The sequence below is a fragment of the Neopelma chrysocephalum genome, unplaced genomic scaffold (genome assembly GCF_003984885.1).
Source record: "Neopelma chrysocephalum unplaced genomic scaffold, ASM398488v2 Primary Assembly neopelma1_97116, whole genome shotgun sequence".
Taxonomy (NCBI): domain Eukaryota; kingdom Metazoa; phylum Chordata; class Aves; order Passeriformes; family Pipridae; genus Neopelma; species Neopelma chrysocephalum.
Window position 1 is genome coordinate 244427 of NW_020925758.1, and position 27377 is coordinate 271803.

Below are 27377 nucleotides of genomic sequence, written 5' to 3' on the forward strand. Positions count from 1 at the left end.
CTTGTGTATAATGACTAAGACTTAACTGAAAAGTGTGGTAAAAACTCTTCTGAAACAGAATCATTATTCTTCTTAGGAGATATGATACTCGAGAACAAGCGTCAAGCCTGGATAGAAACAAAATAAAACTTTTCTAAAAGTTGAAAGAAGTCAACATAACTTTTTACTTTCCTTTTTCCATTATAGTTGAATGCAGCAAAAAACTGTTGCTAATCCTCATAGGAGTGTATATGTCTACCTGTTGTTGAAGACTGTTGGCAAGTAAATCTCTCGATGGTTGGGTTGCTCCTGAATAGATGTCACATTTGCCTTTCATCACTTATCTCACATGATTTTTCAAAGGTATCAGAGTAGCCTTACAATAACACAGAGCAGCTCCCTCAACATGCTTGGATGTGTCTCGTTGTGTTGTGCTGAACTGCACACACACACAGCTTGACTCACTTGTCCCTTGTTTATCCCCCTCTACTCAGGGTGCTGTATCTCCTTTAAACTTTCCCTGGAGGCACAAAGACTTGGGAGGCATAAAAGCAGAGCTTGCCTCTCTGTCTGGGCCAGAGAGTGTCTGAAGTGTGTTAGTACTTTTCATGTTCCTCGTCACTGGATACTCACTCATTCCAGCAGCAGCCGCACATTTTTCCTGGTATTCATGGAGTTGCCAGTGTACCTGTAGAAATCGATCTCATTGCCTTTTAACTTCTCAAAATGTTAAACTCTAGAAACACTTCGGCTTTCATAATCCAATTCATTCACAACCAAGAAATACTTCCATACCTATCCTTGGGAAACTGTCCCTGTTTCCACATTTCATTTTTCTGTGTATGCTTTCTTTTTCTATTAGCTTTTAATATAATAACTTAGCGAAGAGAAAATATCTAACCTCTCTTTTCTCTTCATCATCTTGTCTTATCCTCTTTTACCCCGTCTTTTATAATAAGCAAGAGAAATCTTTTCTCAAAGAGCAATATTATTAATAATTTTTTAAATTCATACTGCTGTCATGGAAATATTAATAGTACTTGTATGTTGTTTTTTTTTTCATTAGAGACTCCTTTCCTAATAAGATCAATATCTTAATGCCTCCAGAAGAGGAAACAAAGACATTGAGCAGCAAAGTCAGACTACACTTAGATACACAGATCTTTGTGAAGACCTAGGTATGGTTTATGGGTTGCTATCAAACATAACAGCCTGGATCTCATGTTCAGCTCAGGACAATTCCACCTTGCTGACTGAAAGACTCTAGGAAAGTGTTTCACAAAGTTCCCCAAAGCCAAGCATGTTTCTTTACTGTTTCCTAAATATTTTCCCCTGAACAATTCTGGAGAAAGATTGCTGGACTGGAAAAGGTTTTATTCAACTAGGAATACAAGTCGTTTGGAAGCAATGTCATCCACATCACCATTTTACACCAGTAGAACTGTAAAGTGAAGCCAGTTCTGTCAGACCCCCATGTTATGCATTGCTAATAGAGAACCTTGTCAGCCACTAAAGCACAAAAGGGGGAGAAGAGAAGAACCAAAAAAAAAGAGACACTGTGTGGGGATGTGTTTGAGGAGTAAACACGATGCAATGCTTAGAAGTGCAGTGCCTCTCCACGCTCCTCAGAAGTGTGGTGCCTAGAAATTTAAAGATGCGGCACCTCGGAAACAAAGGTGTCATGTTTTTCAAACTACACACACATTCCACATATTTTGATGTCTGTTTTTTTTTTATGATCTTGGCTTGTATATGTGGAAGAGGTCAGAGTCTCCCCAGGGAGGCCAGCCTCACAGTTTGAAGAATGTCACTTTCTATATCTTCTTGTCTTATGTTCTGCTTGACTTTAGAACTGGGAATCTGCTAACAGATGTTCTTAATCAAAACTGTCTCCCTGATTACCACAGGGGTCACTCTTATTATGAAGAGGGATTTTTTTTAACATTTATAGTGAACATTTGAGGGGTGGGATATGTTCCTACAAACAGGCAAGATATTGTTCATCTACAACAACGAACAAACAAGGGTAAAATGAGCAGAAAGGACACAGGAAACTCAGTGGAGGGAAAAAAAAAATCTTCTAATAGTGATAGAAGAAAAAGTAAAGGCAATAAAAGGAATATGTGAAACTGCATTGTTCACTTGAAAAAAAATCAGAATTTTTTATTAAAATAGGTTGAAAATTTTTCTCAGAAAAGTTTTTGGCAATATGGTCAATGATTAATTTTTAGCACCAAATCTTTTTTTAAAGCAAAAGTGCAGCCCTCCTATATCTCTCTCAGTAAATTCTCTTACACAGACAAACATCACAGTTGACTTCACTGGGATTACATATCATCCACCTGGCACTGCTTGTCGTAAAGTGTGCTTTTCTTTTACCACTTGAAATAGATTTAGCAAAGGAAAGTACACTGGTGAGAAGTGCCGTGATCATTATATGGTTTTCACAAATTTTTTAGTCTTTTTTTTTTTTTTGAGAGGGAGGGATAAAAGCAAGTAGTTTTTAAAAGTTTATTTGTAATATCAAACAGTAACATATCTGCATCAGTTATGTTTCAAATAAGAAAACATCCAAAGAGGATGTTAGCTGGATAATATATATTATAAACACTGTAATACCTGTACCAATCTTGATGCAGAGGATGGGCCTTGTTTCATCTGATTTCTGTCCCTGAAGGGGTAGTCATCTATTCTACATTATAGAATTATAGATTTATTTAGTTTTCAAGTCTCTCTCTACACTCAGTAGAGAGGGATGACCGACTCCAGAGAGTAATTAAGATATCGGGGTGACTCTCTTTCATACATCTCCCACTACCTCAACAGAGACTAATCACCGATCCCAGCCTCTGAGACCCACAGTATCAGCCACAGTCTCTGCCCAGTCATTTCCTTCATGCATTTGGATGATAACTCTTGTCCTCCTCTTAATTTTAAACATTTCATTTGGCTTCTACAAGGCTGTTTTATTTCCAATGGAGTTCAAAGGTTCAAGAGAACATAGCACCTAATGCCTACAGCCAATAGAGGATTTTTCCCTTCACAGCACTCAGCAGTGGGAAATGCTGTCCCCCAGCATGGGTTAAGTAACACTAGGAGATAATAAAGATACACTTTTTTCCATCACAGAAGCCAAAGCTCCAATCCTGCTGCCTTTGCTCTCAGGATTCCAGCCTGCACCAGCTACAGGTACCCAGCAATGACACAACAGAAAACAAGAAACAATATCAACATCACTTCACACTCTCTTCTTTTTCCCCCCCTATTTCCAACCTTCCCTTGCAAACAGCCACAACAAAAGGAGTTACCTAGCAAAAGACAGCGAAAAATTTGCAGCAGGTGGTACTTCAGCCACCTGTGCCAGCCTAAACCATCTGCCACATCACTGTGAGGAAGGAAGGGAGCTGAGTAACAGCTCCGACACAGACCAAAGGAAATGCAGGGGCTCTGGCTTAAATACTGGAGGACAGGAATTGATTCTCTCTGTCTTGAGTCTTTACACTGTTCTGGTTGTACATCAAATCTCTCTCTCACGACCCTTTTTGCCCGCTGTAGTAATGATCCAGGAGCAGTTCAAAATGGGATTAGTATAAATGAGAATTAGTCCATAAGCCTGAAGTGGAAGTGGATTATTATTACAATCAGTCCCTTGATTAATGATCAGTCAGTGTCTCACGCCTTATAATTACAGGAAAGAATCCTTGCTTCTGTTACAAAACAGCAATATCCCTTTCCTTCTGTGAATTTGTACCAGGGACAAACTGCACGTCACTGATGATGGGAACAGTATGAAGATAACAAAAAAGATGTAGTCTATGTTCCTAGCAGACTAATGGCTTTCTGAACCTAATCTGACAGCCTTCCAAGGCAATATTATAAACTCCACACTGTACAAAATCAGTAGCTTTTTCTTAACTCTGTGAATGAACATGTAAAAAGGTAAGACAGGCCCTGAAATTAATCTGTAATTTAGAGGACAACCAGCAACCCCCTGTTTAAACTAATTTATTTACCTGGAAAGGGAAATAAAAGAAGAAGGAGAATATTCATAACAGGTGATCTTTGCTGGAAGACACAGGTATCCAATTCTGTGACAAATAACACCATTACTTTTTAGCTGCCTATTTCCAAGGGTTTCCAGGCCAGGTCACCCAGGTAGGCTGATTTACAGGAAGCACATCAGGGTCTTGCCTATGGGCAAGAAGGTGGTCCAAGCTGAGTGAGTCAACTGAATGGATGGTTGGCAACTCAAGAAACACAATTAGAAACACATTGAATATGAAATTCAAGCATAGATTTACATCCCTAGTTTTCACAAAATTTTGTTTTCCATCTGATACCCTTCCACACACTTATGTACTGCAGCATGAACCTGCTCACTCTAGAAACAGGTCTTCAGTCCCAGAGAGGAGATGGTGTTACACTAGTCCTCAGTCAAGGATTCTTTCTGAAGAGTAATATATTTGCGAGGAAAGAGATGGATTCCTTCCACCAGTTAATACATTTTCAAACTCCAGCTACAGGAGAGGCTTTATGAAAACTAAAGTCCTGAATATAAAGAACAAATTAATTAAAAATAAATATGGTAATTTCTTAATATGAATTACTGTATCAGGTTAATTCGTGATGACACAAGTCTCATCTTCATCCAAATGAGTCTGAGACTTTGAACTGGTATGTCTAAACTATCACCCTTTCTGCAAGTCACAAATTTGTGAGTTGTAGTTTAGTTGTTGACTTTAAATCTGTGTTAGAGACAATCTATTTTCATCATTATGGAAATCATGTTGTTTCCCACAAGTGGGCTTATAGATTCAGGTTCCCCTTCTCTTTTCAGCTATGATACTGCTTCCCATCATATCTGGTACTGCTCACAGTCAGAGACCCTGCAGGATTAAGTCTTGTGAAAATCAGGTGTAGATGTTCCTTTCCATCCTGAACACTGATGGATGACTATTTCACTGCCCCTTCACTAACTGCAGAGCATTTTATATGCACTCACTATTCTGTATTCACATGTCCTGCATCATGGCTGGCTTATGCAGGAAGATTGAACTACACTAGCCTGATAGAAAAAAAAATAAATAAGGATAAATTAATAAGGGAAGCAAAAGACAGACGAGAGCAACTTCCAAAAAAATAACTCAAGATTAAAAAATATAGCATCACACAGTGACCCTTCTTTCTTACTAAGGAACTACTAAATAATCTGCACTGGCACTCAGACCCTCACCTCTGATACAGCTTCTCTTCACTGAGATTCCCAGTGTTTCCACTCTAATTACCCTCCTGCCTCCAGGTGATAATACATTTGCCAGTTTTCTGCAACTGTGCTTTTGTTAACTTTATTAATCCTGCTCTTGGCAAGATGGTTTGTCATACATAGTAATGAAATACACAGTCTATCACCTGGGAGATGATATCTACTTTTCATTCACCCCAAAATATGGATGGAGTCATCATATCAATTCTCCCCAATGCCAGTGAAAATGCCTACGTGCTACACTCCCTAACTCAGAGAACTGTCTTTTTCTTTCATATTAATGTTAATAGTCTCTCTCTTAGGGATAAACACCTTAGTAATTTTCTCCTAAATGCAGGCACTGAAGCAATCTTCGTTGTTAACTGCCTCTAAAACCCCCACATGCATTTGGTTTATCATGCACCACATAATACTTTTCCCCCATTCTCATTGATATGCAAGAAAGAATAAAGCCAGTTTTCACCTTTTATCAAAAATGCATCATAAATGGTTAAAGGGAAAAAAATAACAGCTTGGTAAGTACATTTTAGTAAACAGCAGAGATAGGGAAAAAAAAAAAAAAAGAGAAACAACCCACTAGTAAAGAGGTAATGACTGCAGCTGTGAGCAAGGGTTTGCCAGGGATTCAGACGTGCTCTTGTCAGCTTACGTGGGCATCACAGGCTTCCCACCTTTCCCAGCAAGGCCTGTGCAGCCTTGCAGAAGTAAACCAGGAGACTGTGGAGTCAGACACCTCATTGCTCTGATAAATGACTGCAAATGATGTTCTGGCTTGCACATATATTCTCTCATGATGACTTCCATAACAACTGTGCTTACCTTAAAAATTCCACCACATTGGTATTTCCCTCCCTGCCCCTGTGTCCTACTCATGAGATATAATTTGAGCTAAGAATCTGGAAAGGGGGGTAAGGAAGAAGAAAACAATCAGCAGAGTAGCTATTTTGGACTTCTGAAGCATTTAATCAACAGTGCACACATTTCTGCAACTGAAATTTAGCTCAGTGTTTACCTGAGGGATGCGTTCCCTGGGGACTACATAAATCACCACCAAAATGAATGCAAAATACCTGTGTTATAGCTGCATGGATTTTGTATTGCTTACAATGCTAACATCCAATGTGACTCTGTGACACGAAAGGACCAAGCTGTCATGTCTCTGTGACTTCCAGCACAAAGGAGATCCCAATGTTCTTTTTTTCTTTCCATTTGCGCAAATATTTCTGGAGCAACTGGGATGGTCAGGCAGTGTTATGTGGACAGTTATAGTCATTGGGCTGGCATCTATCTGTAGTCCTGGATCACTGCTCTCAGTGACATTCTAGGGACTTGTGGGAACAGAGACTGTGCTGAGACATGGATGGTGTGTCACCTCCACTGTGAGCAGTTCACAAGATGTCTAAGGTCCCTTCACCTGACAAGCAGATATCCAGCTTTAAGAGATTTCAATGGGACCAACTCTTCTCCATCAAACTTTTTTAAGGAGTTTAGTATCACTTCCTGAATTCAAAATACATTGAAGGTTTAATCCAGATGCATTACTATGATATCTTGGCCTTAAAGTAAATCAGGGATAGCTAAACTAAACATAAATCACTTCTGGTGGGGGAGATGACACTTGTTTTCAGGTCCACAGCCTCTGTGCATGACTATAAAACAGAGGTATATTTTCATTGCTTCAGGAAAAAAGCTAAAAGGACAAAGGTAGAGCTCCAAAACTGTAAGTCATGAGGTACCTAAGTTAGATCAACAGATACAGTCGAGAAAGAGAAGGCTTCAGGGAGACCTTAGAGCAGTTTCCAGCACCTAAAGGGGCTCCAAGAGAGCTGGAGAGGGACTTTGGACAAGGGCCTGGAGTGATAGGATAAGGAGGAATGGCTTTAAACTGACAGAAGGCAGGGTAAGATTGGATATTAGGAAGAAATTCTAGGCCATGAGGGTGGTGAGGCCCTGGCACAGGTTGCCCAGAGAAGCAGTGGCTGCCCCATCCCTGGAAGTGTCCAAGGCCAGGCTGGATGGAGCTCAGAGAAACCTGGGATAGTGGAAGGTGTCCCTGCCCATGGCAGGGGGATCAGCCACTTCCAACCTAAAGCATTTTATGATTTTATGATCCTGAAAGATCACAGTCACTTCTGAGATATGCCAAAAGACAATGCCACGGCTCATCTGCAAGTCCCAAAGAGCGCAGTCTGACTTCAGCTTACTTCCAGGTATTAGTCACGTACCCCACTGATTTCTTACACAGGTGCAGTCAACGTAGTTACTGCTAAGCTTTTGAGGTTTTTTTTCTTTTCAAAAGAAAAGATTGTTCCCTGGCATGGTCTGTATCACATCATCCCATGGTTCTGAAAACAAGCTGGAACACCCATGGCAACAATTTGCTCTCCTCATCCATTGGGCACAAAGTAAAAGAAGGCAGAAAAATCTATGCAAGTAATGCAAGCTATGCAAGCAAGAAAATACATATTCAAAATATAACATGTTGAGAGGAAGGAAAAGTAAAAAAAAAAAGAAAAAAAATGGAAAATATTTCATATTTTCAGTGCTTTATTGAATTCCCACTTTGCTCCTGAATTCCTTTCTGAAAAATCTGGATAGATGCAATAACATTTCTCAGATTATAAAGAAGAGGTAACAAGCAATAGAGTTCAAGATGGCTTACTTTTTCTGTTTTGTTGGGGTTTTTTTGGTTTTGTTTTTGTATTGGTTTGGGGATTTTGTTTGTTGGTTTGGTTTTGTTTGGGTTTTTTGTTTGCTTGTTTGTATTGGTTTTGGGCCTTTTCTTTTTTTTTTTTTTTGGTAGTGGTGAATTCCAATTCCAGGGTTCTGGGGCAAAAATATTGAAACTTCAGCTACAAAGACATCCTTTGTTTTTAAGTATTTCCATTCCTCTTCTGATACTGTGACATAAAAATGACGTTTTTAGAAAGCTGCTTCCAGCAGTTCTTCTCATGCAGTTTTGCAAGGTAAAGGTTTGATAACACCACACAACTTTTTGCTTCTATTCTCTTTGTCTGGAGACATCACCATTCAATGTATTAAGTAAAGAACCCAGCAGGTATAGAATAGCACGAAAGGCACTTTTTGAAAATTCCAGTTCTTTGGGACAACCTACATTTCCTGAGGAGCTTTAACACACTGTTCTGAAAAAGATCCTTCTCTTGGTCACTTGGTCAGGTGAAAAGGCATCATGTGGTGCTGTAATACGTGCCTGTATTCTCAGCATTCAAGCCAAATTTTTAGTCCTGGAAATACTTTTATGATGTGAGCTTCGTGAAAACTGATAGAGGGAGAAGACAATCTTCTGCCCACTGGAGCCCCTGGTTTGTGTACAGCTGCTTGGTAACAAGCAGCTTTTGACAGCAAACCTCTGTAAAATGGAATTCCTTGTGAGATTGTCTAGGATAGTCACGTGTACGTAAAGAAATCAGGACACAGAGTATGTCCAGTGTCTGCTGGCTCTTCAAAGTGCTTCAGTGACATTCTACAGTGGAAAGAAAATGTACAGAGTAGTTTCTAATGCTGGAAGAAAAGGCAAATTTACATTATCACAGTCTTGTGGAGGACCTGGATAAAGTTTACTCATATGGGATGTCTTTATATAGGTGTTTTCCATACAATGTACAGCAGAACAAAATAAACAAACAAAAAACACCTCAAAATCCAAATATATAAATAAAAATTAAATTAAAGATAATGATAATAATAAAAAACCAAAACACAAAGAAAAACTCAAAAACAACCAAAAAAACCCCACAAGGAAATACTGCAAGGAAAAATTTGGAAAGAAGAAAAAAAGATTTTGCTGCTTTTATCAAAATTTATACTACTATATTTTCTGCTTTTAAATGTTCTCATTTTATGAAAAAATATAAATCAAGTAGCAACATCACTGTATATTTATCTGTTTTTTTAAGTTGTTAGTTAGGCAAAGAACAGTGAGAGAGAAAACATTTCAAGAAAACACAAAAAGAAGACTTTATTGAAAGAGAACAGAAAACACTAGAAAGTGTTCTTCTACCTGCAATATGGAACCCCTACCACTGACTTTCCTAAAGTGGAATGGTAGCAAGGGGCAGGAAATCAGTGCTGTCAGACTCAATCAATGCTGATGTTCACCCTAAATCCTTGCCCCTCGCAATATGTTATTGCATCTGTTTCACAGAAAGATAAATACAGACCAAGAAATACAAACAGATCAACCCTTTATTGCATCATGATTCACTCATTGCAGGGATAAGAAAGCAAACTGGGAATTTTGGCTGTTGCCAGTTGCCTGTTCCTTCTTCGCTAATATACTCTTTTCTTTTTTTTTTTTTTTTTGGCAGCAAATGCCTAGATCTTTTCCTACTGAAGAATATTTTGCCCATAATTTGAAGGAAATTGTTGCCATGTCTGCAATTTTGTCTGTGATTTATTGTAACAGTTTTGTTTTCTTTTTCACTCAGTATCTGTGCCTATTAAGTGTTTCTTCAAAATCTGTCCATTGCCAAATAAAATGACTGGGTCAAGGGAGAGATTTTAGTTCTTCTCAGAAAGTACAGAGCAATTTGTCTTGAGAATCCACGTAATTTCCAGTGCTAGGGTTTGATTTTCTAAGTTTATCAACAGCCTATGAAAAAAACAACATACAAAGAAGATAAAACTAATGTTCTTTGCTTAATACAGTGCTAATGGTTGCTACTTACTTCACTACCCCTATGCTTTAAAAATAAAGTGGATTTCATTTACGCACTACAGTACCTAGCAGAAAGTGCACTAAAATTATTTTCCCCTCATAAGAACACGCTGTAAAGGCCCATTAAGACATAATTGCTGCCAAAAAGGAATCTTACGATTTCTTGAGATAAGCTGCAGTAGTGTACTTTGATATTTGACTTCCATTGATTCGGGATTAGAGCAGCACGTTTAGATAATAAGCAGAAGGATCTCAGATAACAGCCTGAGTGAATCATCGGACCATAGTGTTTAGTCTGAGAAAGTGTGTTTATCTGAAGGGCTCTTGGGACTAATACGGTTCCTCTTCAAAGCTTGAAGCAGGGGGTAAGAATCATAGTCCTGCAGGCTGGCAGGATAAACATGTCCTGTGATTTGCTAGCAATTTGAGAGATGGATTCCAGTATAGAGCGCACTGTTGCTGTCAGGTTGAAAAGTGTCTGCCTGGAAATGAATTCACGCGCACACAGCTCCAGACAAAGGAAAATCTCCCTGAAATGGCATGCCATCACATTTTAAGGACAATTTTTCAAGTCTCTGACTCACACCTGGGAAATATACTGGTGCACTAAGTTTATCATAAAAAGCCCACATTTTAGCAAACAAAAATTGATGCAATAATCTCGAAATGTACTGTCTCGCTGACAGGTATGGAAATCCATATTCCTGTGGATTTGCCTGCTTTGTGCCTGAAAACAATTTTGCCTTTTTTAATAGAGTCACAGAGTCATCTCAGATTGGTTTTCAGTGAAGGGAACTCTGCTGCTTTTTTAGTGTTCAGCGTGAAGTTTGAACAGAGAGATTGGGTAATGTGTCATACAGAGGAAAGCTGCGGCGGGAATAAAAGCTCCTGTGTCAGTCAACGGTTTATAAATACAGCAGGAGAGATAACTGCTGCGTGTGCTCCATGAGAAGCATACTTCTAGGCTCCAGAAGTAGCAACATATTTTTAAGTTAAAGGAGAGGACGATAAAGCACAAAGGAATGAACGGAAGGTTTCTACAACTCTGTGTGGAAGGTTTTTGTGCACGGTTGGAGCAGCCGGGGGTTGTCACTCTCTGAGAATAATTGTGAAGGGAACTGAACACAGAATAAAGAGCTTGAGGTCTGAATGTCCTTTCATTTGCACCCACGAGTTTCATTGGAATCAAAGAGCTTGTGTCAGTTTGAATCAAACGTATATAAAAACAGATTAATTTTTTGACACTTTGGATAAGAAAAGGGAAATCCCAGAACCACCTCCCCAAAGACCACTTCCAAACTCAACGGACAGAAGCACATGGGTGAATTTCAAGGGAGAGTTCCTCAACAAATGTCTCATGGATATGGGTGAACAAGGAAGTTCAAACTATCTTTATAGATAATAATTTGTGCTTCCTGTTTTCCACTAAGATTTTCCAATATACGTCACATGCCACATTGTACATAGCCTTGAGAGTTTTTAGAGTTAAAAGCTAGCAAAATAAACTCCCTTGATTTTGTAAATGTGATCTCAATCTCACATTTACTCTCCGTTCAGTTTTATTTGCCTTTTTTTTTGTTTTAGTTGAAATGTAGATGCAAAAAGAAAACTTTTTGTTTAAGGAGATTACTTCTGTTTAAAGAGCCAAAGGCATCACCAATAGCTAACTAAAGGAATTACTGATAGCTTCTTCTACATTCACTATGCCATTGAAAAAGAAAAACAACATCAATTTTTTGTTTATTTTGTCACTGCACAACAGTTTTTTGGTAGGAATTGCTCAAGAAAGGTCTGTTGATGGCAATACAGCTAAGAGGGGCTACATCAGCAATACCTGCTCTTGAAACTCTCTGAGGTAAACATAACCTTATTCTGTCTGAAGTTGATTGTGGTGAGCAAAGACAGGCTGCCCAGCTGGCAGGTGTAGAGGGTGGTGAAAGCAGGTGTGGTGAGTTCAGTGAAGCTTAACTGCTTACACTGGCCCTTACATTCATTAACAAAATGCCTCTTGTTGTACCTTCAGTGGAAAAAACAATATTGGAATAGCACAAAAGGACAAATGAAGATGCATAAAACATGGATCCAGAGTTTATGGAACATCAGTTTTTTTCCTGAGAGAAGCAGTTGGTTGCATTTATTAGTGTCTATCTATATGCACAAGAAGATAAAGATCAGTAACTAGATGAGCCATACAAATAGTTTATTTATGCTCCTGTTTTCACTTTGTTTTAATGTTTTTTAACTTCAGAAATTTGAGAACCATAAATGTATTCCTGAAGCACCACCTATGTTTTTAGTTCCTCAAACTGTATCTACCAGTTAAAATATCAAAGATTTTTACCTAGTGTCAAGTACAAAATCTCATGTGGATTTTTAGCTCTAGATTCTTAATAACAAACTATATGAATTATTATTAATTAATTTGATCAGCATTGAAGTCTTCAATTACCATATAGGTACAGCAAGGAAAGGAGAAGATATTTGTTGAAACATATCCTCGAGCACAACAACAAAGTGCATTAACTTCAGTTGGTTTCTCTATTGACTTCTTGTGTTTCCCAAATAGGGATGAATTACAATTTTAGCTCCTTTATCTTCTGGAGTGATTAAAGTCATTATTCAAAGTTAATGATGAAGTATTTATGACTGCTAGGGCACCCAGAGAAATGAGATTTCCACTGCATGATTTAGAAGCTGTAACACCATCTTTAATTTAACACAAAACTCAGGTAAAAAAACTCAGCAAGGCAGCATCAGAGCACACACCATTGACAGCACAAGTGGGTGTCTTGGATTTTTACCCTGAGTCACCAAAGTCAGAGCAGAAATTCAGTGTGAGCTTTAGTGAGAGCAACATTAAGTCTTCTGTGAAGAAAGAGGCTATTTCAGCTGTTGACTTCAATGGGAGTTGGATTAGGTCTTGATTTATTCTGGAGCTGTGTAGTAGAGAGGCAACAAATCCAAAGATATCTGCAAAGACAAGCAGCTAAATCCAGGGCACTTAGAATGGACAGCTCCTGAAAAATAGCGGGGAAGGAAAGTGGGAAGTGCTTCCTAACACAGTGACATTGGGACGTGTTTCAGTGATGACAGTCTCCACTGGAACAACAGGGAAATTTAAAACAGAGATTTTGTCATATCAATTCAACTCAGTGGAATCAATCCAACTGAAGTAGAATAGCTATGCCCAGGCTGTACAGTGGCCTGGGATGATGTATCTGCAGAGTGTGGTGCTTCTGCCACCAGTCTCTGCTTGCTATGAAGAAGAGTGGCTGAGGGAACAGGGGAGGTTTAAATGGGATAGTAAGAAAAAAATTCTTCACTGAAAGGGTTGTCAATCACTGGTGCAGGTTTCCCAGGGCAGTGGTGGAGTCACCATCCCTAGAGGGATTTAAAAGACATGTCGGTGTGGCACTTGGGTACATGGTTTAGTGGTGGGTTTGGCAGGGCTGGGGAATAGTTGGACTCAATTATCTTAAAGATCTTTTCCAATCTTTAAAATTCTATGATTCTATGAAATATTTGCGCTACATTTTATTACTTGGTCATTACATGCCAAGGACCTCTGAAATTATGGCTCCTTCTAGAAAGAAATCTCAAAACTCTCCATCTATACTATTGCTCTCAGCAGCTTTCACTGACTGCATTATTCTGATTTCATTTCTTACCTTACAATTAATTGTCTGTTATGATAAAATTCTTAATCCTGGCAATCATATCCATACCCCATAAATTAAGAATGAGGCTTGGTTCTAGCCTTTTTATATGATCAAAAATAAAACAATAATGCAAAAATTATACAGTTTTCTGGGGGATTTTTTTCCCAAAATGTGAACCTGCCTGACAATATATGAGTTTCCTTAAATTCCTGGCAGCAGACTGCATTCCTCACCATTTGCAGTGCCCAGCTCAGGCACACTCAGACATCTGAAAAGCTGACATCAAGGCTTCCAGGCTTCTACTTCCTAAATCTTTGTTTGCTTATTTGTTTTAAGTACCTATTGTCCTCGTTGATTGTCTTGTTCCTGTACAAGGTACACACACACTATGGAAACTCGTGAAACTTTCGAAGCCTTCAAACAGAACCTAAGGCACACCTCAGGAAAAGATCAAAAACTGGCAACAAGTGTTTACTTTGATTAAATAGTAAAAATATGTTGAGACTGAAAGAGGATTAACTGAGTCAGGTAGAAGAAATTCTTGTATTTAACTCCTTTGTCTTCATTATTATATGTGAAAATTAGTTCCCTGACTGATGTTCACATGAGCACATACATGTTGTCATAGAAATCGCAGAATCAGAGAATAGTTTCAGTTGGAAGGGACCTTAAAGACAGCCTCGTTCCGACACCCTGCCATGGGCAGGAGCATTTTTCACTAGGTCAGGTTGCTCCAAGCCCCGTGAAATCCGTCCTTGGACACTTCCAGGGATGGGGCAGTCACAGCTTCTCTGGGCAACCTGTATGTGTGCTACTTTTGGCATTAAGATCTTTTCCTTCTTGGTCAGCATTTGATATTTAAATATAGTGCGGGGAGGCGAAGAGGTGTAACAAGATACTTAATCTACAAGTAAGACCAGAATATTCCTGAAGTATACATGGAAAAGCAGGAGTGAGAAAGACATAAGACAAACTAATGACAGCATTTATTCACTCCATTATTGTGACAGATGTTCCTGTATAAAAGAGAAAAAGAAACAAACAGCTTTTTGTCTTTTGCTTATTTAAACTTTGCTTATTTAAACTCTTCTCATTAGATTTGGAAGTTTAACTATGCTAAACTGCAGCACTGCTTTAATCTTCTCCTTTGTTAATTCCTCTCTGTTATTCTGCCTCTAATACTTTTATGTTTGAATAGGGAATCTCTTTTCTAGCTGTGCGACCCGTAAATCTGAGGTTAAAATCTTTGAGTTTACCTCTGATTGAATGATTCACATTGAAAAATTACTCACCTGCCCAGCAGTGTCTAGAATGTCCAAATAGGCTGGTTCATCATCAATTCGGACTTGAGTTTTATAGGCATCCTCTGAAAGACACGGTGCAGTTTGATTAAACATATGAGTGGCTCAGAGAATGGAAAATGAAATACTTTTGCCAGTTTGGAGTAGGCTTTTCAAGAGCTCTTCAGTCTGACCTTACTTTGCTTTACTTCAGGTCAAAAAGTCCCTTTTTGAAATCCTATCATCACTACAAACTATTAGCAAAAGAGAGTCCTTTCTATCACACAACCTCAAAATATAAAAACTAAATTTATCTTTCTTTAAAAGGGTTTCACATACCACGGGTGCTGTTTAAGTCACAAAGATTCAGAGATGCTGTGCTGGTGCTATGCAGTAGAGAGGTTTTTGCTTACCGCAAATGATCCTTCCACAGAGCTTTTCTAGCACATAGTTTCAATTTAAGGATTGTCTAAATTATTGGGATAGACTCCTTATGGCTGAAGGGAGCTCCTGCCTCAGGGGTGTCAGAACAATTATTTAAACTTCTGTATACCTCCAGAGAGGCTGAGGATAGATATTTTAAAAATAAATTCTGTAGTCAGTGTCCTCGCACTTTTCATTACTGGGGGTGGAGAAGGAAAAACTCTCTTTCATGGACTGTTCCCTTACCTCGTGATTTTGACAACCTAAATTTAGAAGAAGAAAAACAAAGAAAAGGTGGATTCCTATTTGTACAAGATGTTTTCCTCACATTTCAATTTCATTCCCCTCTCAACATTTGCATTTTCTTCATAAGATTAAAAGGAGCTTAGATACCGTTCCATGTTTATACTTGAAATAGTCTTGGAATTTATCTATGTTGTTTGATTAAACAATAATGTAGAGCAGCCTGAGTGGGTTTTGTGACTGACATTATGCATTGACTGTGCACTGAGGCATGAAGACAAGTGCCTTTGATGTATCTGAGAAGTGTCATTAATCATCATCAGAATATAGCTGGGCTTGTCCAAACAGCCAATCCTGCCAGAGACCCTCAGGACTGGGCTCTCAATAAATATTGAGATAATATTGAGATTATAATATGGGATTATACTGCAGGTGGATGTAATTCTCAAGACATTCCAGTTTGTGCTGTAATATGTATATTGCATCATATATCACTTTATAAAAGCATGTGAAAACCTGCTTTCTACCTGCACAAGAGAAAAACTAAAACATTTGGACGCAAATGGTTCTGGATGGCCTTAACTCGGGACCCCTTATATGCAGTCAGAGAATTGCTATCTTTAATGACATTATCACATACAATATTGTCCATGACTCTCCTCTTTAGTTTGGGCCTCAGCTCAGCAAATTAATAGGCATGTGCCTTGTTTTAAACAAATATTTAATCCACTTGATATTAGGATGGCTCAGAGACTTAATTAGTTGCATGATACATTGCCATGCTGAGAAAGCCAGACCAGCAGATGTTTTGGTTAATGGATCTTTTTGTAGGGATTGCTGAATAAGAAACTCTGTGCCAAAGAGAGGCCAGATAGAAGGAACTGGCTACTTGCAGTTTAAGTAATCTGTTATCACAGTGATATCTGCAGCAGATTTATTTTCTTCTTTTTTTTTAATAATTTTTTTATTAACCAAAAAGTGAAAACAAAATACAGAAATATGTAAAATCAATCATGGTATTTCCTTCATATTAAATCTATTAATACTATCAAGTATTATTGACATACTTCCATGCAGGTGGGTGCCCATTTACATTTCATTACTGCATACATAATTGACATATGACTTGCATAAATTTAGCTTGCACTTTTGGCTCTGCAGCTGGATTCTCTGAAGCCAATGGTCCTACTTCTCTCTTCACTTTGACCAATGTGAATTTTAATACAGCGACTTTAAAGCAGTTAATGCAGAGAGAAATTTGCCTACTTAAATTCAGCTTGGATAAAAATGAATCTAAATAAATCCTGTCTTATTTGCTAAGGAAACGAATTAGGAATTCAGAGTTAGTTATAGCTAGAAGACCCACTGGCCTCTGAATATAAGTCACAGCTTTCAGTAAGCAAATGTAAGAGATCTACCCTGCCGAGCTACTTCAGGTGTACCCTGATATCACGTCACTGTCGTCAGCGAACTTTCAACTGCTAAAACTGGAGCTGGACTATATTTATAATCCTTTTCCCTTGCAGAGACAATGCTGAATGCACAAGCACACTTTGTCATTTTCCTTTAGTTTGTTTTCCCAAACTACTGAATTTAAAGCATTTCACGATGAAGTACCAGAATCAGTGTCCCAGTTTGATCTTTGATATATGCTAATGTCTTCAGTTGGTGGTGGAGAAACATGTTGTGTTAAGCATTGACCAAGCAAATGAATCTACATGGTTTTCTAGGCAAATGAATTTGGAAAATGCTTTCCACTTACAGGATCTGCTTTTGCCCTAAGAAATGAAGAGATGAAACTGGGAGGAGTTATGAGTTTCCCTTGTAACGTTCTCTCTCTGCATATACGCAAAAAGTACAATAACAGAGATAATATAGAAAAGCTTAAGTATGTCCTCAGTTGGGCTGTGCTAAGCTGGGGGTATTCTCAAGCATTTGAGTGGAAAACAGATAAGAGTTTTAGCTCGTATTTAAAGCACATATAAGGGAAGTTCTAAAGCCCACACTTACCAAAGAAATCACTATTTTGAGCCAACACCCTCATACCAGAGATAAGATTGTAGCAGCCACTTATGAGCTGATGCCTTCTTAATGCTCAAACCCAACCACTCCTTTGAAGAACACTATGTTTATCCTGTGGATTCACTGATTCCTTGGGTTATTAGGATAATGTACACCTTCTAATGCAGGAGGTAGAAGGAAGATGCATAAATTTGAAAACCATGTTTCACATATTATGCGATATGGACCAAGACAAACCAAGAGTGGAAGGGTACCATTTAGTCCTGCTCTACAATTAGTACTTTTAAACTGGGATTTCATCTCAGAAAGTAGTATAAATAGAGGCTCAGCTCTCCTTCCTGTCTGTTACACAGCGAAACATCTTTATTTTATTTAGGCTACAAGGCAGAGGTATTAACCCAGAAAGAAATCCCCTTCCAGAGATCAAGAGTTGGATGTATTTGTATGCTGGACCCAGTTAATATGTTTTTGGTTTATTGGTAGCTATAATGTTAAACACAAACCCTGGGTATCTTTGCATGTTTCCCACAGGATTTCAGAAGGGAATATTGTGTGGATAATCTTGTAATTTCAGGCAGCATTGTACAGATTATGGTCACATTAGGGAAAGAGAAGCCCTGAGACCCTTCTGTAAAGAGCAGGAACATGCTGTTTGCCTGCGGACAGAGAAGAAGCAAAGATGTTCCCCTGAAATAACATGTGAGTGTATATAAAAAGAAAGCAGGAAAGTCTTCATCATGAATACTAACAAACTCACTCTCCAATATCCTCTCTTTAACAATTATTCACATTATTACAAATGTTGTCCTGTATATTTACACTACTCACAATGTTTGAGTACTTTACATTTTCTTTCACCTAATTAATTTATAATATGAGTATAATGCTCCTTTTGAAGTTAATTTGGGGGCTACTAAGCCACATGTATCTGTACTTTACATCCTACAGCTCTAAGGAGGGTTATTTATTAAAAGGCCAAAGTACAGCTGCTGCTTCAGTAAAGCATTAAGACAACATACAAAATAAAGGCAAGAATATTAATCAGACATCAGGCAATAAATCACACTATAACTATGTATTTCATATTAAGTTCAGGATTAATCTTTTTCTGTGAGGCTAACTGTAACGTCTCCATTTTTGGTTTAGGTAATATGTAGCAGAAAGATAGGGCATTATAAGAAAAAGACTTTGAATGGAGTTTGTTCATATTGCTGTAAAATCTAACAGTGTTTCAAACACTGACTGAAACAATGATCATTTTTTAGGGTACTAAAGAGAAAAACGAAACAAAACTCTTCCATCCTTGCAATCTGAATAAAATGCGAATATATGAACTGTATAGTTAAAGAGAATTTCTTTTTTATTTTTTTCCACATGTAATATGGACTTTTAAAAAATCTTATTTCCTATGAAGATGAAAAATAAAAATGAAAATAGATAAAAAATTCATCACAAGGGACAATACCATTTGGATTCCATTATTACTGACCATTTACTGTTTTGCGGAGTGGGAGAAAAACAAACAGAGCTCCAATTGTTTTGGGAATGGCACTTATTCCTTTTCCCCTATATCTCGATTAAACCATGAAAAAATGTTTCCTCCAAAGGTTTTTTTTCTAACTTCTCTTTCTTAATTTTTTGATTCCCTTTTGCAGTACTACAGAAGAAAAGAAAAAAAAATCATTAAAATTTTTGAGCTTTTTGATATCTGGCTTTTTTTTTGTGTGTGTGTGTGTGTGTTTGTGCAAAATTAATACATTCTCTTTTTTCAGCTTTCCTTTTTTTTTTAAGACATCATTCTGGAGACAGAGGTACAGTAATTAATTCAAAGCTGTGTTGTGATGAGTTATCTTAGCACTGGAGAAGCTGAATTCATAAAAAATATATCAAAGCATTTTTCAGCTATGAGCAGGTAACTGCTTCGTGACAAATAGATTTGGACGGTGTACAATTTAAAGGGGAGTTGGAATGGGCTTTTCATCTGCATTACAGACAAGTTCCGGTCCCTGAAATGTAGGTCAGCTGCTTCTTTCTTCCATTTGTTAATTCTGCCTACATGCCCTCTAAATAAATACTCTCTTCTTTTCTGTCTTATACAATATTAATTGCAGATAAAACTGATCAGATTCACATATATAGATGAGCCAAAAGATGGTTTATTTGGCTGAGGAGGTGTCAAACCAGCAGAAGGAATCCAAGCTCAGTCAGCCACACCTGGAATTCTGCCTCTTGTTGTTCTCCCTGTGTGCCAAAGAAAGAGCAGGAGACACAGCTCTTGTTGTGCTTAGATTATCTGCTACAAATGCATTTTAATTTAGCAATGCTCCTGAATTTAGGATGGTCATGAGTCTTTGGCTGGATGGGTGCTGTTTCTATTTACAGCAAGGAATTTTTGAATAGAAAGAGTGGATGAACAGAGATGTAAACCACTGTACCAAATACTACACATAAGCTCCTTCTTTTTGAGATAAGAATATGCATGTCATAGGAATTACCCATCAAAATACATTGGTATTACAACCTCCCTTAGCACATAATTATTTTCCTGGAATATTGGTGGTTTATAATTTGGGTGAACACTGCTATCAGCATTTTGCAGACAAGGACACCAAGTCACAGAGGGTCCCTTCCTATGAGCTATGCACACATGATAAGCAATGGATGGTTTAGAAGAGTAGAACTGACAGATTTGATTGCCTTGTATTCTGTAAATATTCTCATAGATAGCAGTATCCCTTAAAATAATGCAAGTAGGAATATTAGTACTCGACCAGTAACTGCAATATGTTAAATATTCCAGTTCTGTTACATCATTCTCCACTATGTCTGCAATTAAGAACACTTCTTAAGAATGTTCTTTCCAGGGATGCTGTTTTTCACTTCTCAGCATTGAACTGCATTTGCCTTTGTGCTGTCACTTCTGTATCTTTGTCAGGTCTTTGCCAGATCCTTCAGGTTTTGCTCAGTGTTGTGTTAACAGCACAAATTGCCTTCTCCCACCTACAAAAGCAATGGTAACAGACGACACCATCCCAGGCAGAAGAATCTTGGTGATGGTTTGCAGAAGATATTTGCCTTCCCAAATCCAGAGACAGAAACGCTTCCGTCACTAACCACTCACTTTGAACACCTCAGCTGTTTCTATGAAAGAGACACAGGTAAGTAATGCAGCATTTAATGCAGATATTACCTCTCTGCTAGACTATAAAAAAAGTAGTGTAGGCCTTGAGGAAATTAAAACAGTGTGAGAAAAAACAAAGCATTATTCATGTTAAGTGCTTATCGTAAAAGGAATTCATACATTTATTCATTAGATATTCAGTTGCATGATGAAAAATACAGTACTTTCTATGTCTCAGTTTTCATTTTAGCATTCAAATTACCATAAACATATTTTCAAATAAGATACTAAACCAAGGTTTTGGCCACATATGTCTTCAGAAAATATTCTGTAATGATGTTTTCAAATGGCCTTGCTAAATTCAAATACATATCATTGTTGCATATTCCAGTTCTCCTTAATTCCAATAGAAGACACAATTCTTCACTTCCTTTTTTTAGCCTTTGCTCATTTTCATGTCATGCTCTTAACTAAACACTGTGCTCTGTTTTAGAGGTTCCTCTATCTTCAATGAAACATAAAAACTAATCCTTGAGTGCTCACTGGCACAGGTTGCCCAGAGAAGCTGTGGCTGCCCCATTCCTGGAAGTGTTCAAGGCCAGGTTGGATGGGGCTTGGAGCAACCTGGGATAGTGGAAGGTGTCCCTGCCCACCTCAGGAGGATTGGAATGAGATGAGCTTTAAGGTCCCTTCCAATGAAAACCATTCTATGATTCTGTAATTCATAAGATAATTGATGATTTCAAGGAGTAAAGATGTAAATAGAAGGGGAAAAACAAATTACTTCTGTTCTCTAAGGTTGAAAACAAAAAGTGCTGAACAATGTTTGTTGATTTTGTCCTCCTAATATAAGCACTGCTGATATCTTCAGTGGAAAGCAGAAGCATAACTAGACTATGCCCCACTCCTCAAATAAACCTCTGGACTTAATCCTAATCAATGAAATGTGGTGTCTAAATACTTGGAAGGGCATGGGGCATAGAATCATAGAATCACAGAATGTTTTGAGTTGAAGGGACTTTAAAGAATCTTGTTCCAACCCCCTACCACAGGCAAAGACACTTTCCACTAGACCAGGTTACTCAAAGCCCCGTCCAACCTGGCCTTGAACACCTCTAGGTATAACCTGTTGAGCATCCAGAATTGTTGCAGAATAAAAATCTTAATTTAGGCTCGGTAAGTCACATGGAGCTCTGACTATTTGTTATTAGCAGTTTTTAACTAAGCCAACTTCATCGTACTCTTGTCTCACTCCTTTACCTTAGGCTCTGGCTGCATCTGCTTCCAATAATTCAACTAAAAGCTTCCTCAGCCTAATGGGCATTTCTGTTCAGTTCTCACCTCACTGCAGTGCTCCTCTCCTAATGCCATTATGTATCTGTCTTAAAACAGCTGCTCTCAAATTATCTTCCTCCCTCTTGTTGGGCTGCCTAATGTTTCAGATCTGTGCTCTACAGGGCAAGACTGATAACACTGAGCTGCTGAAGAAGCCTGATTGATTTTCAGCTTTGGATGTGTATGTGCCAGACTTTTTTGTGACTTGAAATGCACCCTGCACCCTGAAAATTGGGAAATGAGTTGTACATTGTACTTTCCCTCTTCTATTTTTTTTTCAGTTGTGTCTGTATGTACAAACAGCTCATCTTTTCTTCACTGTCAGCTTGCAGTTTCATTACTGTAGTATGCTTTCCTTCTCTGCTGAAAAACATGGGAAACAAAAGCAGCTTAATCTCAATTAGTCTTTGGTAAGCACAAAAAAAAAAAAAGGCATAAAAGCATTATCTGTGCTCTAAAATGTTCTATGTGTTCAGAATTTTGAGTGAATTGAACTTTAATCCAGTCAAATCTGGTTTCTCTTCTACCTTTGAGTCCTTGTGGTCATGATGTTTATCAACAAAACAGTTGGAGAAGGAGAAAATGGCTGGCATGGCTCTCAAGAAGAACCAAAATTAAGACTGATTGTGCTAAACAGGGTTGCATGGGAGAGCTTTTCTTCTACATGTAGTAATAAAGAAGAATACAAAGCATAATGTACAACAGAAAATTCAAGGTAAGATACCCACTTTCAGGCAAAGGAGTTAAAAAAACGTAAGACCTCGGTAGCCAACAAAGCAAAGTCATTGCTGCCTTGTCTGGTCACCTTACAAACAGTCATATGTCTGTCACCAGGGCTCAAAGTTTTATGACAATATATGTTAGCATAACATCTTTATCCTGTATTCATGGTAGCAAAACCCCTCTCTCCACTACTTGCCCTCCATACAGTCAACACTTGTGCACTTTCAATTTGGGTTCAATTCCAACTCAATATTCTGAAGCAACAGGGCAACAAAACCTAAACTGAGTACTGGTAGTTGTCCATCCCCATGAGGTGTTTCATTGTAGGGAGAATAGATATATACACATATATAAGACATCTGTGTGTAGTTTTGTGTGTTCGTGCAGTGGTATGTATGCACCTGTGTATACAAACACAGAGAGACATTAAAGGATGAGAGTATCATAAATTAATCCCTATGTCGATTAGTTGTATGTCTAAAACTGCTTATCTAGTCCTGCAAAATATATCAGGAACAGGAACAGATTGAAAATTGAACACGAAAAACCACCCACACAAATATCTTCTGCTATAGAAACGTAGGTTATTTTTATACTACTACACTAAATATTTTTTTTTTTTTTACTGTTTGCAAAATTTTATTTTCTAGTTGCAGATAAGAACTTTCCCTCCTTAAGATACAATTATTATTAGTTAAAGAAAAATACAAGTTCTGGTTACAAATTCTGATCAAGATCAAATTACAATTTCTAAAACCAAAATGAAGTCTAGAAAACAATGCACCCCTCTTCCTTCTTTTCTGTAAATATATGGATGGAGATGGTCATTCTCATAGCTCAATCTCATATTGTGAAACACAAGATTCTTCTGGATGTAGTATAGGTCACATTGTTTAAATGATGTGCTACTGCTTAGAGGCAATAGCCTCTAAGCAAATTTTATCTCAATACAAATTTTATCTCAATAATTTGTCCCTGTACAACAATTATTGGTTCCAATCCCAATACTGTTACCAACAAAGCTCCCATTCATGATTTTAATCTGAAAATAAGCAGATATATAACAAAATTTGTATAAATTATTACATAGGCTGTAACTTGTTGCCCAAAAACCTCCATCAGCTCTTCATCAGACCTCGTAGTGCAATCCTTCACAAAGGTTAAATTTTGCTTGTAAAGTGATAAAAATAAGACTATTTTTATCAGAACCAACTATTGCAGAGAAATTCCAATTTCTCTACAAAAGTTGGCAATTTTGCAAGTCAAGGCTAAAGATAATTCAGGCAAACCTTTGCACTTGCTGTTGGAAACCACTTGCAATATAGATAATGCTACTAAATATTTAATAAAGGTACATCATTACTTTCTCTGCTTCCAGAAAAATGTCATTTTATTCAAAGCTGTACACGAACAAAGTGAACAAAGTACTCCTGTTTAATCAAAACATGATAATTAACAGGAGTCCAAGTACCCTTATCTTGGGGAACAAGAATAGCAGGTAGCAATTTCACTACTCTTTCAAGTCCGCGATTTTGCTACCGAGTGGGAGGATCTGACAGCTACAAATTCACTTCTTGTCATTTCAGGGGAAGTAATTAGCGAGTTGACTACATCCACTTGGTTATTAGCTTGGATGGTGCCTTGGATTTAGTAAGGTGTAGATGGCTGCCGGCTTCCATGAAAGAAAGGTTAATGGAAACATTTGTCCTGTGATGAAGAATTTTGAATTGAGTGCGATAAATCATCCACCTCTAGAAAACCATGGCATGGGTGTCTCTTTCAATTTCAAAACCCATTTATTGAATATTTTTACTAATCATGATATACAAGGTATAGGTAAGCAGGTTTTCCCTACTTATGAGCTGCAAGTCTCACTTCAGCTCCTTCATAGTTCATCCCTGTAATCATGATTATAATCACTGTATGTGGGTTTTGATACTTATAGCAGAACCACTGGGCTAAGCCCACAGAGTGACTTTGGTGTTCACTCCACCTTCAGTCATCCAATTCCCAGGACCTTTGAATCTCCTAAGCTGCCACATAACATAACCACTTTAGCCCTAAGAACATTTGTGAGTATTATTCATCTAACTAATGAAATGAGATGCAGATATTAGAGTTGAACAACCATGCCCTAGAACTTTGTACATTTATGTCACGAATTAGAAACTACAAAATACATGTGACTTCACAGGGGTTCATGCTAAACATATAAACTTCCCTTTCTTAATGTTGCCAGCTAGGTGAACACTTTGCTCATGTGCAAAAGGAGTCAGGGTCTACAGACTGGGAGATGAGTTCCCTGGATCATATGAGGGGCTCAAGCCAATGAAAATGTGTCAATGAAACTCTACTACAAGAGACCAGAGAAGAACCTAGGAAGGAAACGTCCCAGTTTTCTGTGTTGGGTCAATGTTAGGGCATCCCTGGAGTCCTGAAAGGAGAATTGAAGAGCCCTGCCCTGAGAATAAACTCTTCCACCAGAAGAAACACCTTTCAACTACTTGATGCTTTCGTCTATTAGATGGATCAGTCAGAGATGTGGTGGATCAACACTGGTGGAAGTGAAGACTGTTGGATGGAGTCAAACCAAAACCAGCCACTGCTGAGTTAGAAGTATTCTGCCCGTATGAAGCTGATATGAAGAAAGAAATAGGCTATTTTGTGTAGAACAGACAAAAGTATTTTAACAATGGTTTCTATTCTGGTCTGACTCTTTCTACATCCTGAATATGGTAGATATAATTATGAAATAATTTTAATAAAACTGTTTCATTATTATCATTATTGTTACTATTACTATTATTAAAAAATATTACATCATATTGTCACATTAATAAGAAAAGTCTTTTTTCTTCCTTTTTCAGTTTTAATCTGATTAATCAGTGCTTAAGAAGAGCAACCAAAAGGTCACACTTCTATATATGTTTTGGTTATTTTTCTTGTCTCTATATTTAGCAGACACACAGGTAATCTCAGAGGTTTCTAGAAGAAATAGAATGGTAAAATATCACCGATGTTCCATGGACCCCTTACTCAGTAAAGAAGAGAAGATGGCCAAGGCAGGAATACATCTTATTTCTAACATAAAGAAAGCTAATGGAGGACAGGAAATAATAAATATGAGCCATTTATGGTTAAGGGACATTGGTACTTTTTTGCATGTGAACGTGAAGCAAGCATAGATCTCTCATGACAACACATGGGAGAAACACTTTTCTCTCCTCTTCCAGCCATGGTAAGCAGCTGTTGGGCAGAGATGTCTGAGAAATAGATTCAGAGAATTGTAACATTACTCATAGCTGGACACCAACTGGATTTAGCTCCTTCACCACCACTCTTTGGGCCTGTCCAGCTGCCAGTCTTTTATCCCTAATAAACAGTCATTCATCTGTTTTCTCACTTCCTAGAACAATGGAGAAAGGGAAGTCAGATCACTGGAGAAGTTATGATATAAGGTCATTCTGATTAGATAAATGGTCCAAATGAGAATATAAAGAGGAGAGCTATAGAAAATAAAAAGTCCATCAAATCCATTTTCCTTTTTTAGGGATTGACCAATAGCCCAAGGAATCCCACACATTGGCACAGGTGATTATCACTATTAATTTTGACAACGGAGATAGACTTGTGAAGGAATTTCATCTCATGGGCTGGTGTCTGAGAGTGACTCTGCATAAGATGGTTGACTTGATTTTCATATATCACCTGTCCAAGAAGTAAAATCATCTCTGTCCTCCTCCTTCATTCCCTCTTATACTTCCATTTCCTCATACATGTTTCTACACTATACCTTTTGCCAATTTTTCAGCCTGGAGGAACATTTTTACCAAAGTTACTAAGCTCCCTAACCTGGTAGACAATTATTATGTGTTGGGATGGCTTAGTTTTCTTCTGGAATACTATTGAATCAGCTTGAAAATCTGTATGATGAATGCCAGAGAGCCAGTGAGACTGGGAAAAGGGCAGAGATGAAGAGTGTCAGCACAGAATGAGTTGTTATATTTGGCTCATCTCATCTCACAAATCTACAGGCTATTTTAGAGCCCCCAGTGTCTGTTCCTAGCAGGTGATAGCTCATGTACCATTACTTGTTCGTGATTTAGGGTAAAGAATAGCTCTAGGTATTAATAGCTATGTAAGGATATTAATATCTATGTATATTAATATAACATTAATAGATATTTATAGCTCTAGACAGATAGCTCTACACTGGGTCTTTATACACTATTTCCTTCTCTGAGACTTCACAGCACAATGCAGGCACTCATAGTTGTACCTACTGTCTGGTATTTCTCTGCCTGAGGTGAATCTGCTGCTGTGGTAAGTTTTCCAAGGGCATGTGAGACGGACATGGACAGGAAACTACATTACCAAGGCTAAACTGCCAGTCAAAATTCTCCTCAAGGTGTTCTGATCAACCTCCAACCTTTGAGCAGGTGTTTGGCGACTTGATAGGGGAGATAATGAGAACTAGAATAACATCACTTTGGGCCATCTACTCCCTTGAAAGACATTGACTGCATTTGCTTCTCTGTTATTGTTTATATCAGAGATATTAGTAAAGGAAAATTATTAGATTAAGCACTGTTTCCTGAGTTTTTGAAAATGCTAAGTGACAAAGAACCTTCCCCTGATGAAAACAGTATTC

At 38.0% G+C, this 27377-nt stretch overlaps 1 protein-coding gene across 1 annotated transcript in view; it reads right to left on the bottom strand.

The window, feature by feature from the left end:
* Window positions 1–27377, bottom strand: part of RIT2 (Ras like without CAAX 2) — a 172188-nt gene that overhangs the window by 91727 nt on the left and 53084 nt on the right. The window contains exon 3 of the mRNA XM_027671698.1: window positions 14872–14945. Within this exon, the coding sequence (XP_027527499.1) occupies window positions 14872–14945 (74 nt within the window). The remainder of the gene's footprint in view (window positions 1–14871; window positions 14946–27377) is intronic.